The sequence below is a fragment of the Sphaeramia orbicularis genome, chromosome 9, assembly GCF_902148855.1.
Source record: "Sphaeramia orbicularis chromosome 9, fSphaOr1.1, whole genome shotgun sequence".
NCBI lineage: Eukaryota > Metazoa > Chordata > Actinopteri > Kurtiformes > Apogonidae > Sphaeramia > Sphaeramia orbicularis.
Genome location: NC_043965.1, coordinates 50281776 through 50298185, shown reverse-complemented (window position 1 = coordinate 50298185; position 16410 = coordinate 50281776). Strand labels below are relative to the sequence as shown.

Here is a 16410-nt window from a genome sequence, read left to right as displayed (position 1 = left end):
CTGTCTAACAAGGAAATAGAGCTGCTGCACCTAAGTGCCATTGAGAACGACAACAGAAGAGAAGGTGTGTGACGGAGCCTTTCTGAGGCTGTCCAACTCTGACACTGAAGAAGACGACTTCAGTGGTTTCAATGAGCAGAAGGAAGATGAAGATAGCAATCAATGACTTTTCTGGGTTTTTTAACCAGCTGTGTTACTGCCGTTTTACTGCCGTGTTACAGGCACTGTTTGGAAAAAAGCAGTTAAGGTATGGAAATAAATATTTAAATAATCTTTCTGTTTACCATCTTTCTGCGTAAATATCTAATGTTACAACGTGGACACCTGCGGCTTATAGTCAGGTGCGGCCTATATGTACAAAAAATTTTTGCCTTTTAAAATTTGGTGGCTGTGGCTTATATTCAGGTGCGGCTTATATTCAAATGTGCTCTATAGTCCGGAAAATATGGTATGCATGTATGTATGTATGTATGTATGTATATATGTATGTATTAATTAAAAACATAAGCATTAATTTGTATGCTGAAACTTCTTAATGCAAAAAAACAAAACAAAAAAAAAAACTATCCACAAGTCTTGAAATACACTGTAATAGTCCCGTTTATAAACTGAAAGCTGCTGTGTGGATAAACATTTCTTTTAGATGTGCAATAAAACCAGTTTTGAATGATCGATGCTGGTTTCATGTGGGCCTTTTTGTTACTCATTTATGCAGGAAGGTTTTGTTTACATATTAGTAGCATGAACCACAGTTTGTTTACCACAGCTGCCACATTTAAAGAAATAGCAGCTCTTAGGCAGGTAGGTTTTCAGGTATTCAGGGAGCGTGAAAAAGCATGACTAACTTTAATCCTTTTTAAAACGGAAACCAAGGGTTAACGAACATAACCATAATAAAATGCTGTCACCTGCAAAAAGTGGCTGGTAGAATGAACAGCTGCTCATGGTTATGGAATTTGCTCAGTGCTTGGCGTTAATTTCCCATCACACAGTTTAATATTTGACATGGTTTAGGTCAGTTTCATTTCAAGTACGTTTTCTTTTAATAGTATTTTGGAACCTCCTGCCACAAACAAGTGTAAGTTACAGGAAATTAATTCAAAGCAGATGTGACAGAAAAAAAAAACAACTGCAAGTCATTAAAAACATTTTTAATACTTACTTCCCCCTCGCACTGCAAAAATCATGAATACACACACAGTTAGGTTAACGTGAGCACCATGATGACTTTGATTATATTAGAGTGTTTATGGGGGTGGGTGGTTCCCGACCAGAGGAGGAAAACAAGAACACTCACTGCAGCCTTGGCCTCGGCCACTTTGGCCTTCTTCAGACGTGTTTTACAGGCGTCCAGATCCAAGCGAAGATTTTCCAGAAGACGGCGCTCTTTCTAAACAGTGAACACAGTGACAGAAGAAGCAATTAGCTGAGCCTGTCACTGACATGTAACACATGAGGAAAGAACCCATGCTAACCTCTGGAGGTTTACTCCACCATTTACAAGAAAATAACTCATTACTAGCTTTTAACATGCTTTGCAGGGCTGTCAACGAATATATTAAATTCAATTTCATATTTATTTGTGAACAAAGACAGAAATCCCATTGAGAAAACTAATATTCGATTGACCAGCACTACCCAGACCGTCTGGTGAGATCTCTCCTGGATCTGGGCCACTGCAGTGAATGGAATGCATGATGAGAACATTAGTTTAAATGTCTTAAAATAAACTGTAGGTCACAATCTTCATGTCTTCCCTTACTCATAGTTTGTGCTTTTCCCTCTCTGTACGCTTTTTTACTTTTCCTTTCTCCAAGTATCTCTGGTTCTGGTTCTGTTTATTCATGATGTGTGGTTCTAGCCCAGTGTTGTGTTATTTGTTGTTCTTTTTCTATGTCGTTCTATTCTCTCTCCTCTGACCACTAACTCCAGCCGGTCGAAATAGGTAGCCCCTGAACCACAGCCTGGTTCTATAAGACAAAAATTCATAAATATATTCAAGTAAGATTTTTAGTACCTAATCCACACTTCATTATTTTCTTTATTTGCTCAGGATCTTCTGACTCCATTCTGTTCCACCTTCACTTTCCTCCAAGTTGATTTGTGTTGCTTTCATGTTTTTTCCTGTTTGTATCTGTGTGGAAGAAACTGAAGCACCCAAATGTTGCTTTAAGAGTGAGATTTGTGATTTTGTGATACACCATTGTAATGCACAGACAGTCACAACTCACTGCTGTGACTAGTGTTTACTGATGTCAAAAGTGAATGGTCCTACTTATTCTACTGTTTCAGACTCACTGAAATGGTTCTCCAGTCTCCTTCCAGAAAGTTTCTGAGTGGAGTTAGAAAACTGATGGCTGATGTCTGGAGGAACTCCCTCTCTGCTGCTCCTAACCTTCTCTCACATTCCCCAACCTTGATCAAAGTGCACCCTGCAAGAAACACATCAGGTTAGCAGTCAAACCTGTCCCTGTTCACAAACATTATACCGGTTAACTTTCAGGGCCAAAAATGGGCCTTTAAGCTACAAATAAATAATTATTTGACATTTATCAATATGGACTGATAAACATTTTTACCATCATGACAAATCAAATCAAATTTTATTTATATTGTGCCAAATCATATCAAAAGTTATCTCATGACTCTTTACATATAGAGCTGGTCCAAACCAGACTCTTGACATCTGTCCATATTGCCCAGCCTAAGTTGTTCTGATGATGCAAGATGTTACAATATATTTACTTCCTAATTTAATAAAATATATAGTTAAATGCTCACAGCTCAAGGCATTTGCAGTATTTTTAGCTACTTCCTTAAAAAGTGTACTTTTCCCTCCTTTCACTCTTTTGTAGAATGTTGAGAGGTTTTTCTTATTGCTATAAAATCCAGGCCGCACCTACATCCTCTAAAGTCTGAAAAATTTGGAAGCCATGTCTAAATCAAATGTCTGTGTGCCAAATTCATCAAATGCTGATATGGGAAATAGGAGAAAATTTGGATAAAACACATTTTTAGTTGTTCAAATTAGAGGCAGAAATCTCTCAAGAACTGACCAAGAGATTTAATGGAAACCAACCCGACCAAACAATGGAATCAATGAATACACCCACTGCAGAAGGCCCAAATCTTGTCCATGTGGAGCACATAAAAACATAAATCTGAAGTTTGATGGCGTGAGTGCTGAATCCTGAGGCAGCTACACAGCAATGAGAACACAAGGAGCCTTTCCGAGCATTACCAATCCCTAAGGCCTGTCACACACATGACCTTCCCCCATCTGTGGTGAGAAACAGGATGGGAGAGAAGGCTCTGGAAATCTGATACCTGATGAGTAACACAGCTCTCTTGTTTTATTTACATAAAAAGTTGGGAAACATTTTCATTGCCAATCAATTATCCAACTGGAGTATCTGTCCAACTTTGACGCAGCAACCCTAATTTGACCTTGACAATGAAGGTCAAGGTTGACGCCCACAAAACTCATCCAGGAGCTTCTCTAATTGCACCTAAATACCAAACATGAAGGAGATCGGACAACTGGGTGAGAAGTGATCTAGTGTTGCCATTCTAAAGCCATGACTGGTGAGGAGGCTGCACTGCTACACCACATGTGCATTTTTATTTTAAATCATTTTTGAGACCTCTAACAAAAGCACTACCATCGCCTAGTTTCATCATCATCAACATCATCATCATCTTTATTGCCAGACTAAGGAGTCCATTTGAAAACAAACAAGCAACAAATGAAAATTAAAGCCGCAAGCGGCATCTAAAGGCCCTCGCCAAGGGCACGTCCAGTGGAAGTATGCTCATCGTTCAGCAGGTGGCACTGTAGCCCCAAATTTTGTGTCTTCTAATGAATGGGTTTAGGCCTGGGACATTGACAATTGATTTGAGACAAATCAGTGTTCGTATGTCCGAACTGAACAAAATTTTGTATATATAAATCTGTAGGGGGCGCTATGAGCAAAAATTCAATTTGTTCCATTGAATGGGTGTAGGCCTGTGAGATGTACCACTGAGTCAAATTTGAGCCAAATTGGTGTTCGTATGTCTCAACTGATGCAATTTTCGTGAAGGTAAATTTGTAGGGGGCGCTACTGAGCGAAGTGGCAATTTCTTTTGATAAATGGGTGTAGGCCTGGGAGATTGACAACTGATTCAAATTTGAGCCAAATTGGTGTTCGCATGTCTAACGTGAAGTAATTTTCGTAAAGGTAACATTGTAGGGGGCGCTATGGCGCCGAATTTAAAATTTTTCTGATAAATGGGTGTAGGCCTGGGATATAGACGTCTGAGTCAAATTTGAGCCAAATTGGTGTTTGTATGTCCGAACTGAAGCAATTTTAATAAAAAATATTAAAATTTTTTGTAGGGGGCGCTGTAGTGCAAAATTTCAGTTTCTTTTGATAAATAGGTGTAGGCCTTTGAGACAGATGTCTGAGACAAATTTGAGCCAAATCGGTGTTTGTATGTCCGAACTGATGTCATTTTTGTAAATGTACATTTGTAGGGGGCGCTATAGTGCCAAATTTAAATTTCTTTTAATGAATGGATGTAGGCCTGGGAGATAGACGTCTGAGTCAAATTTCAGCCAAATCGGTGTTCGTATGTCTTAGCTGAAGCAATTTTTGTAATGGTAAATTCACGGAGAAACTTTGCAAAGTTTGCGACATTGTCACACAAAAACGGTGACACCTATCCAAAAAATTCGGCTAACTTTTGATGCCCCCCTTCTCTAGATACTGTACACCGATTTTGAGCTCATTCGGCCAAACGGCTTAGTAGGAGATAGTTAAAATACGATGTCAGCGAAAATGCTGACTCGCATTTTGGTAATTTCAATCCAATATGGCCGACTAAGGGTTGGTTTAGGGGCGTGGCCATAATAATATTTTTTGTTTGTCTCCTCATGATGAATCTGTCTACCGATTTTCGTGGCTCTATGACAAACTTTATGTTGGACGCGCTCCCATTGGCGCAATGCATTTCCACTTTTCAAGGGGGCGCTGCCGCAACATTTCTTTACCGACATCTACGAAACCTATATGTAAATTCAATTTCTCACACTTCTGAATTTTAGGCAAAATTTGGTGAGTTTTCGTAAATGTTCAGAGGGTCAAAATTGAGCTCAAAGCGCAGGAGAAAGAAAAATAAGACAAAAAAAAATAAAAATAAAAATAATAATAATCTGAGCAAGTTCTCGAGGTCCCCCACATGTCTGTGGGGTCAGATGTCACCTGTCGTGCACTTACACACACGTGACTGACCCCGAGTGGGCGTGTCCCATTGACTCCCATTCATTCTGAGCAGGTGTAAATATGCGATTTGTGCACATGTCATATACATCGTCGGAAAGGTCTCAGTGCTGTGAATGTGAATATGTGTGAGAGTGGCGACAGTGGCGAAAGGCGACCGCGTCACTGGCGATTTCGTCCCCATGCGCCCACTGCAGACTCAATAGGCCCTGCGCCGGCTTTACTCGGCTCGGGCCGAATAAATAAATAAATAAATTTAAAAAACACAGGGTAAAAAGAAAAAACACACATTCAGGCAGACAAAGCATCACCAATATTATGAAAGACAACTGTACCAGTGTCGCCATAAGGATGACTGGTATCACACCGAACCATGACTGGGATTTGTCAACAGCATAATGATGGAATTCTGAGAATCCTTCAATTGACAGATAAATTTGTACATTAAGTTTCTTATAAGAGCCTGAAAAGTGTTCACTCCTGCATTACAAAATAACTCACTTGCACTAGTCCATCGAGGTTTTTTATACAGTATTCTCATGGAGTCCATTATGTGCAACTTTGAGCTTTTGTAAGCTTGCCTTTTTAAACCTGGCCCACTAGGGGGCAGTATAAAGAGGAGTACAATATGCTCTGAAGAGATTTTTCTTAACAGTTTCTGAACACATTCAGAATTTTCTTACCAACATATGGGCCAGGGCAAATAACATTCAACATTGCCTTTACATGTCATCATCATCTGACATTTGATCCATAATAAAGTGACCTAAATACTTTATTTTGGTGCTCACACTCAGCACCTGCCCTGACAGGTAAAAATTAAGAAAGTTCAGGTCCTTGTCCCCTTTTGTTCTGCATATCAAAACTGTACTCTTTGTAGCATTGTATTGCACATCATACTGTATGTTAGACCATAATCAGAAAATATATTCACCAGCTGCTGAAACCCAGCACTGCTAGGGGAAAAATTGTCAAATCATCAGCATACATGAGGTGATTGATTATACTGTTACCGAACACACAACCAGTTTTGCGACCATTCAGTTGTTTAGATAGATTGTCCATGTACACGTTAAAGAGTGCAGGAGAAAGCAGGTTATGGAAGACTTCCCAAAAATGGCATATAAGCCCAGTTCATGCACAGAAAAGACATAATGAATATGTTTTTTTAAAATAGCTGTATTTGATGGAATTTGCATCCATCAGGAAAATCAAGTGCTGAGATGAGAACAATCAGGTATGTTATGACCAGCAGAAAAAGATTAGGATAGAAAGAAAACTAGGTTTTAATAGCCATTGCTTTTTACAGAATCAAACATATTAACCTCCACCAGCTCATGGATACACAGAGAATACTTTTTTTTTAAGAATGAATTTATCACTGGTTTTCATTTTCAGGTGTTTGTGTACTCACCATAAGGACCCCCAGCCCCAAACTCCACCGCTGCATCCTGCATATACTGACCCAGCAGCTCTGCATTGGTAATTCTGGACGGTGCCTTCCTGTCCAACTTCTCATAGAGAAACTCCTCAATCCTGGCACCTGCAGAGAAAGTCAAGGAAAGTTTCATTTGTGGCAATCAAGATGCACTTGAGGCCGTCAGTTCTTTTTAAGTCCTCACTCTGATTAAATAGAAACTATACCCAAAAATAATAATAAAGCACCATAGTAGTATAAGAAGTCTGTATGGTGAATTTACTAAAACTAATGGGAATCTGCATTCTCAAATGTAATATAGTACTACTTTAACCATTTGCAGCTTTTTTCTTTTTTTTTTTTTTTTGCTTTCATAGCCCATGTCATTGCTCAACACATTCAGCATTGAACCTTTTTTCAGTAAACTTATGTGTATGGTGTTTGCTCATTCTGGTGTAAAGATAGAACTACATCCAATCTGGATAAATATGCAGTAACAGGAAACAAAAACAGATATATAAGAAGAATAATAGAAGTGAAATGTGGTTCAGTCTACCAAGTGTAAAATTAGGCAGCAGTGACAACATTATGGGCTGGGGATACTTGATCTATGTCTCGGTCAGCTGTGTTTGTGTGTTGTTTCAGCCCTCTAGTGGTCAAATGTAGTAAAAGCTGCACAGAGGTACATTAGTGACTTAAATTACTGGGCATTCTAAATCACTTCTCATCTCTATAATTTGGAGTAGTTTTGCAAAATAAGTCTTTATCTCCAAATACACAATATTGAATATGATGAAGAACATATTTTTAAAATTTTCAGGATTATAAAGCAACAACAGTAGTTGGAAAAATGAATATTTCCCATGTCTGCAAACTGTGTGCAGTCTGAAATACATAATTTAAAAGGTTGTAATTTACGTTCTATGGCAAACAAACAAAAAAATAGAGCAGCTGCATAAAACACTCCATTTCAACACATATCCAGCCATAGGCACGGTTACAAGGCACTGCATGAGGCAGTACAGAGTACATTAGGAAAAGAAAATTGTTTTTGGGTATAGTATTTATTCAGTCAGATTATGAGACACTTCTTTATTCAGCTGCAGCATCTGTAACTTAAATGTGGAAAAACACAGTGAGACAAAATAACATTCCTTACAAAACATAGGGGACAAAGGAATTGAAATGTACTTCTCAACAAAGATGTATTGTAAGGTGTCTGCTATTTTGTCCATTTCCTGTAAACTCATCAGGTTACAGGTATAGACCACTTAGTAAAAACAATATCAGCTTCAGAAAGAAAAGACATTACTGGAATGAATGAGATCATCTAATCCAATGGCTCACAGAGAACTCACCAACTGCAACACTGATGTTCATTAGCCTCGAGTGGTGTCTTCATTTTCCCACCTGATTCCCTTCTTTACTAATATATTTCAACTGCTACTAATTCAGGACATGGTCTTTACTATTTAATGTGTTTGTCAAGTGATGAGGATTACCATCAGCAGTTTCATTGTCTCATTCTTGTGTGTTGAAATCTGGCCATGAATTTGCAAAGACAGATCTGTCCAAATAAAAACAGTACACAACTTGTGCACAACCAAACATCATTTAGATAATTGCTGGTTATAATAGTGGAGCCTCTGGAAATTAACTAAGCCAATAAACTGTTAGAGAAAGTTAAAAAAAAAAAAAAAAAAAGTTATCAGATAACATAGTTTTTAATATTCTGCAAATTGAATTTGAGTTAATTTATTCCATAGCTATTTCTTTCTACTTTTATCTTTAATAAAAACAAAAACTTCCTACATGGATAACAGTGCCACTAGACATATGATATAAAATACTGAAAAACAAAAATACTGAGAGGAATGCCAGATTGTTATGGTGGCCAGCCTTTGATACAGATTTTTTACCAGCAAAAACAAATTTTGGATTAAAACAATGGTCACAAAAGGGTATAACTGGTTATTGGAATATTTCAAACAGAAATATTCTGGAAAGTTACCAACACCTGTCAGAAACATACAATTTGGGAAAACATGATTTGTTTAGATACCTTCAGATGAGACACTATTTTGACAAACATGTGAGGAGGGGAAGGACATTGGTCTGGTTAAAATTCTTATTGATTCATGTAAAGGAAATTCTACCAAAAAACAACTATTAAGAGTTTACCTATGTCTACAAAAATGTAAGAACCTTTCCGCAACATATATTAAAGTAATATGGGAAAAAGAAGCTTCTTCTTTAGGCCAATGGAGGGAATTTATATGGAAAAACATTGTATGTGTTTTTGTTACAGCTTATGTCAAAAGTAAACAATGTAAGAATATGAGTAAAGCTTGGAGGAATTGTGGCTCTGTGAAGGCAGGGCAATTTCACATTTTTTGGGACTGTGTTAAGATTGCACCCTACTGGTTGTTGGTAATAAAGGAAATCAACAATATAATAGGAATGGACTTACCATTTGATTTTATTGTGAATTACTTGGGTAACCTACCACACGAGATGAGGAAATCTGGCCGATACCTTTACCTCCGCTGAGGTTATGTTTTTGCCAGCGTTGGTCTGTCTGTCTGTCTGTGTGTGCAAGATAACTCAAAAAGTTATGGATGGATTTGGATGAAAATTTCAGGAAATGTTGATACTGGCACAAGGAACAAATGATTAATTTTGGTGGTGATCGGCGGGGGGGGGGGGGGGGGGGGGAGTACTGATCTGCCTTGGCGGACGTCTGCGCTCTCCGAGGAGTTTTCTAGTTTGTTAATATTATTAGCAGGGGCAAAAATAGCCATAACCCAAAAATGGATGTGCAAAGATCCTCCAACAGTTTTGGACTGGACACATGTTGGGAACGAAATTTATGGCATGGAAAGGCTGACCTTCTTATTAAGACTGACTGCTGACAAATGTAAAAAAAAAAACTAGAAAAAATGGGATGTTTATGTTAATCAAAGAAATCCTTGAACTTGTATAATCTTAGACTCACATATGTTTATTTTGACTTTTTTGCCTAATGTGTCCGGAACCTGTTTGTATTTTACTTGTCTAAAGGTTGAACCTAGATGCTCTAACTGTAGTGGTCATTTTTTGTTTATTTGTTTGTTCTGTATACTGTAAAATTTGTATAAAAATAAAGTATTAAAAAAATGAAATAAAAAATAAATAGAAACAAAAAGTAAGTCAGTCACACAGCCAATATATTACACACATTTCTACAGCTTATTAGCAACACACCACCCAAGTCTAATGTTGGCTATGTCAGATAAATGACCATCATGGAAAAGCTACATCTATAGACTTACAAAGCTATTTATGAAGTCAAGATATTTTCCACAAGCACTACAGAGATAATGAGAAAAACAATGAGGGGAAGCCATTCTCCTTAAATTAAGATATGGGCCAGATCAAGTGAAAGTGAACATCAGTGTCAAAAATTAAAGTCCATCATTTCTCAAATAGGCTCATTTTTTAGCTCAACAACTCTATTTTATGGAACTATTTACAAAATTTCAGTTTCACTTGTAGAAAAACAGATATAAAGATATAACCAATACAAAATGAAATCTAAGAAGGACTCATATAAGTAAATGCACAATTAACTTTGATAATATTTTTTCTTGTCTGTAGAAGTGATATTTTAAGTCTGTGACTCTGTAGGAACTAATTATTCAACAGTACAAGATTATAGAAAGGTTATGTACCATCCAATTATTTGTCAAATATGTTCTGCTATTTGCTGCATATTACACTTCAGCTGTAATATGTATATTAAATAAAAATTTATTTGCATATTTGTAGTGTTTTAGTTCCAGCAAAGACTACTAAGAGTGACAAACTGCTGTCCCCATGTCACAACATATTTGTGTTCATAAAAAAATTATCATTTAAACAATTTTATCCAATATTGATCACAATTGTAGTTTAACATCACAGATAAAGCCCTACGTTTCATTTAGGATCAGTTTCTTATGGGAACAGCGTGTTTAGTACATTTGCGTAAAGTGAAAAAAAAAAAAAAAAAGTTCATTTTGAATCCCAGTGTCACACAGCAGTAATTTAAGTATTTTTACCCCAAAATGTTATTTCTGTAACTTGTAACATGTGTCATGTGAAAGTACTTACTGAAACTTATTCATACATGTATTAAACATGGAGATAAGTTATGTAGTTTTCAACACAGAGCTTACTGAACATGAAATGTGTCCCCGTGTCACCGCTTGATCTGGCCCATAAATATCACAGATTAAGTTTCGTTTCCATGAAGTTATGTCTGAAAAAGACAATACACAGACTAACAAAGTTAGAAATAAAGGTTTACAGGTAGGGCATCTCCTCCATATGGCCATATCAACCTCATATTCAATATTTTTCCATTAATGAACAGAGGACACTCATAGATTTAGAATACATTCTAAGGAATTATTGAGTTAACAGTTACATTTCAAGAACAATATATTGTACTCGTGGAAATCTTTATGCATCAATAAAGACTCCATCCTGAAACCTTTATTCAGAAAACCTACTATGAGTATTAAATACTATGCACACACAGACATCACTACACACTATCACAGCATCTACTATCTATGTCGAGGGAAAAATAAGCAGAAATAGTCCAAGAAGATGGAGAAAACTATGGATATGAGCAGAACCAGTGTGAATGGTAAAAGTGATGGGGAGGTGATTTCTCTGAAGTATGGAGAGCTGAAATCCTGCCCCCTCTTCTGGGTGCACTTCTATGGCTTTGTGTCATATGTAGATGGCAAATAATAGATGGGTGCTTGTATGAAACTGGGTACATTTTGGTTTCTGGCACTTTGCCAGCTTTTTTAGACCAAATACTAAAAGAGAAATTTAGACATTTTTACTCCCAGGATGTACCTAATGATAACCTCAGATAAACGCAAAAAAAATTATACTCTTCCTCTGAGCCATCCCAAAATTAATGATTTTTTAATAAAATATTGGGGCCAAAAACAGGACCAGAACTGGGACAGGGAAAACTACCTAGGTGTCGGTGCATTTGATCTAGAAAACATGGCTGTAAATGGTCTTATATAATGCTATAAATAAAGACACTGTGTTAAATTTGATGATTCTTGTGGTTTTTCTAATCCAGACATGTAGGTTTTTCATGAATCTTAGTCTCATTCCAGGTTTTGTATGTGACCCATCATGTCCACTTGCGTTACATGCAGAACCTGCCCAGTTAAACGCATATAAATCGCGAATGATTTTGCAACAGTGGTCATTTTTGTTAAATACTCTGTCTTGCATAATTGGGAGGACCCCAGGAAGAGTAGCTGATGTCCTGCATCAGCTAATGGGGATCCTAATAAATAAAATAAATAAATAAATAAAAATTAGTTTGATTCCCAAAATGTACCTGTGAGAGAATAAAAAGATATTCAAAAATATAGTAGTGCGTAATTTTCATGTCCTTTTAACCTTGATACATGCAGATTTTTATATTAAATATAATGTAAAAATAATATAAAAATGGATTTTATCTGAAAAATAGTTTCTCTATTATCTAAGTAAGTATTTATTTTTTAAAATAGACCCAACCTTGCTTCATATCATTAGTCTACAACTGGTTTAAATTTTTAGCCCCCATGTCCTCTTTATAGGTACCAGTTTCATAGAAGCACCCAGATATAATTTAATTCTCAAGTGTCAACTGCACTCACTGTATGCAAATAAACTACACAACTTAATCTGGAGGTCACATTTAGAAGTGCCTAAAGGGGACATTAATTTCTCCAAAAGACATCTTCATTTCTGTGCGTTGAATTTTAAATGAGTGATGGTGCTAATCACAGTGCAACTCTAAACTTGAAGTTTGCCCTGAGCTGGTCACCTTGGGAGGAGGAAGGACAGAGCAGTGTCAACTAGATCTCATGTTCAGGCTCCTACACGGGTGACGTAAAAAGGCAGGACTTCAGCTGTCACAGACAAACACCCAGCGGGATAGTCATTTGGCACAGGCTAACCATTCATCCATGTGCTGAGTCACAATCAGCTGTGCCAAAATAGCATTTACCCTCAGTTATGTAATGTTGCAGGTCAGCATTGAGGTCAAACTGATGCTTGAAATTTGTTGCTTTTAAAAAATGTCTAACATATTTATTTACAACCAACTTAAGTCTTAATACAACAGTATAGTGTGCTGTTTTGATTGGTCCATCAGATACTTCTCTTTACTTATAATTCACAGGCATGAAAGGATTCCACAGCAGCGACTGAAGTAGGGAGGCAGAATACTCACCAGTGTGATCAACTGTAGCATGGAGAATCAAAAAGTCACAAGTTAGAGCTCCCTATTCTCCAATGCGGCATTTTATATCAGCTCTATAAGACTAACTAAAAATAATCATTGTTAATAGTTAAGTTTTATGTTATAGGCAACTTACTGTACTCAATGTGACAGTTATTATTTCTACACATAGGTGGCTTGGCATGTTTCAGTCCTTTACTATCCTTTACTTTACTACAAATGAGTTTCTTATCATCTGCATATGCACTTGTAAGCTGGCTACATTCTCTGCCTACCTGGGACAAATTCCTCTTTTAATTAGTTTTAATTCATTTTGTATTACAAAATGAATGGAAGTACCTGAATCATCATTCTTTGAACCCATCATCACTACACAATTTAATGAAAATCCTCAGAAGAAACTTTTTTTTAGTGAGGTTACAGTTCATCAGGTGACTCAACCTCTGATATGGGAGTGTAAATCAGCAGGAGGACAACTGAAATCATATTTAACCCACAGACAGCTGAATTACCACATGTCTAGGACTTAACTTTAGTAGAAAACTTAAAGTAGCTACAGTTTATAACCCATCTCAAACAACTGTCAGGTATAAAAAGTGTTTTTATAGATTTCATGACACAGACTGAATCCTGGTTGTCTGAATGGAAGGAAACCATTCTAAAACATTAATACTAGTGTATGTATTGAATATGGTTAGCCTAATAATACAACACAAATTGTAGTAAGCGGATTAACACATGCACATGAAGTATTATTACTCCATATATGACTAATGAATGCTGTGTAACTGTACACTGATGGAAAATGCCATATAGATTTTATCATAGTGAATATTGTTGACACTAACAAGCCTCCAAATCTTCACCTGAGGCATTTTATTTTTGGTTTCATTTAAGCTGATTTGAAGTTCCACATGCAATTTTAACATACATTTGACATAGATTTACATTGCAGGCCAAATGTTAGCAGGCTTAAGTCTTGTGTTTGACCACTCAGTTACAGTCAGTAAGCTCAGCCACAGGAGCAGAAGCACTTCAACTATGGAGCCATAAATGAAAAACTATAACTTTTACTGCAGGTTTAGTTCCTAGTACATAGTTTCCCGAGTTCTTATACATAGCTCTGGGTTCTATGATGAAGGGGAACCATGACTGTAGTACCACAGTTACTTAGGTTTTGATTTAAAGGTCCTGTAATAGTCACCTGACAAGCAACAGTGTAATGCATCATTGTATTTTTTGACACTGGCTTTACAATGTAATACGAATTTTCATGATTTTCTCTAATAGCAAATACAAAATTTTAAATATTTAAACTATAAAAGATGTGGTTACTGTTTAACTAATAGTGAAATTAGAGCTGGCAGTAGTTCTTCCTAAAGATTACACACTCCCTAGGTTACTTGTGTGTTACTAATGTCATACTTGGGTTGGGCTGCAGCAGGACTTCAGTCTGTCTGTATATTTTCTCAGTCCAGTTTTTGGTGCAGTCTGCACGGCTCATCAGGTTTTCAAAGTGAGCATCCAACTCAGTCTTTTCAGCTTGACCCAGCTTCTCCTCTGTGAACTGCAACAGAACACACAGAATGGGAAACATTAAACTCTATTCCCTTCTAAACTTTTCTTACCGAGAAAGAGTCAGAATTGAAACCCTCACAGATACACTATAACAAAACAGCTGCTTCCAATGACAGCCTACTGAAACAAGTTATTAGAAGTAGTGTGACTGTGTGCACTTTGAAGGTCCAGTGTGAAAGTGTGGTTTTCACCGGCATATCATTTTCATGTGCAGCCCGCAATGCAATGCACTGCTCCCACTCTGGCATGTGATGATGTTTGAGATGCTGAAATAAGTTGGTTGTGCTGCTGTGTTTGACTGGTACCGCCTTCAGGCAGAGTTTGCAGTGAGGAATGGTTAGGACTTCATCAGAAACTTCAAAGCCATACCAATTCTACACAACCAACTTGCTCTTGTGACTTCAAGCCATGAACTTCCCACTCTCCATAGTACCAGTATTTTTGTACTGGTATGTGGAGACCAAAGACTGTGGAGACCGCTCTCACATTTAGGAGGAGGAGCCTACTGTAGCCCGGACGTGCGCAGCCCTGAGACATGAGAGAGATGAAATTCGATTTGACGATTACCTTTTTTTAAACATCGTCCTAATTAAATAATCCAATTTCGATTTAAAATCGATTAATCATGCAGCCCTACACTGAACATTTACTGAAAGTGGGAATATAGAGCAGATGTGCATTTACAAACCCAACATGTAAATCCTTTCTCTTGTAAACCCAAGCACATTGTTTGAAACCAGTTGGATAAAACATAAATCCTGGTCTTCTGCACATTGAGCCACTCTGGTTTAGAGACAGTCTGGCTCTTGACCTCTATTAGGTAGAAATCTCTCCTGCTGATTCTACTCTCTGGACAAGTAAGGTGTGCCTATCGCACAAAACAAAATTGTGCAGGCCACAATACTACAAAATAAAACAGTGTAGAGGACCTAGTGGAGGATGCCCACTGAACCTCAAAAACTACTCATTTGTTAAACTGAGCATCATTGATTTTTCCTTTTCTGATGACATAGAGGGGAACATGGTTAAATCTTTCTGTGTCGCAACATACATCAGTTCAATAACTTTGAAATACTACTTTAAACACTATTCATTTATTCTGCCACCATATATGAATTATTAAAATATGTCTATATCATATCAGTGTCTACATGTGTCTTATTGCAAAACAAGACTTGACTATATTAGGGCTAGTCTAACCCATGAAGACCCAAATATCTACCGTCGATCAAAAGCATCTACGGATCTAAACTGTTGATCCACTAATTCTAGCAATACATGTAAATAACTGATGTAAAACACAGTTTGTCATCTTTTCATAGTCATCAGATATGGCCCATTTGGACGTTCAGAGGCTCCCTCGTGAATGTAGAAACACAGTCGTCTTCTACAATGTGGATTCACCAGTAAAACCCATAGAGTTTGATTAATGACAGTGGATGGACACTGAGTTTATGTTCAGTTAATGATAGATTTTACTGAAAAAGTCACTATTTCTTCAGTTTTTTTTTCTGTTTTGATACAATAACCTTTGACTCTGAGCTTTTATGAACATCTACAAGATCAGTCAATTAGCTAAACATAGAAAAATAGATAATTGCCACTGGAAAAAATGCAAAATTCAGAGGATAATATTATTATAAATGGTGATAAATCACTAAGAATGGATTAAATAGAAAGAAAAATTCATTTGATAACTGCCACAGAAGTCACACTGAGTCCTTGTGGGTAAAGCTAATGTCTTTTTGTATTACGGATATGCAATGGGAAAACTATTCATTCAAAAGCTAGAACACATGGAAGGTAGGAATATTTGGTTTAGATCATACATTGGTAGAATACTATTTAATTCAAGACACAAGCCTCAA

At 37.0% G+C, this 16410-nt stretch overlaps 1 protein-coding gene across 4 annotated transcripts in view; it reads right to left on the bottom strand.

Annotated features, from left to right (window-relative positions):
• LOC115425989 (endophilin-B2-like) overlaps positions 1-16410 on the bottom strand; it is a 56646-nt gene that overhangs the window by 39309 nt on the left and 927 nt on the right. The window contains exons 2-7 of one of the 4 annotated variants that reach the window (XM_030143895.1): positions 14390-14531; positions 12956-12967; positions 6676-6804; positions 2299-2432; positions 1298-1390; positions 1163-1174 (exon numbers count right to left, since the gene is read on the bottom strand). In XM_030143895.1, coding sequence (XP_029999755.1) covers positions 1163-1174; positions 1298-1390; positions 2299-2432; positions 6676-6804; positions 12956-12967; positions 14390-14531 — 522 coding nt within the window. The remainder of the gene's footprint in view (positions 1-1162; positions 1175-1297; positions 1391-2298; positions 2433-6675; positions 6805-12955; positions 12968-14389; positions 14532-16410) is intronic. The other 3 variants (XM_030143896.1, XM_030143897.1, XM_030143898.1) reach the window with 3 other exon arrangements.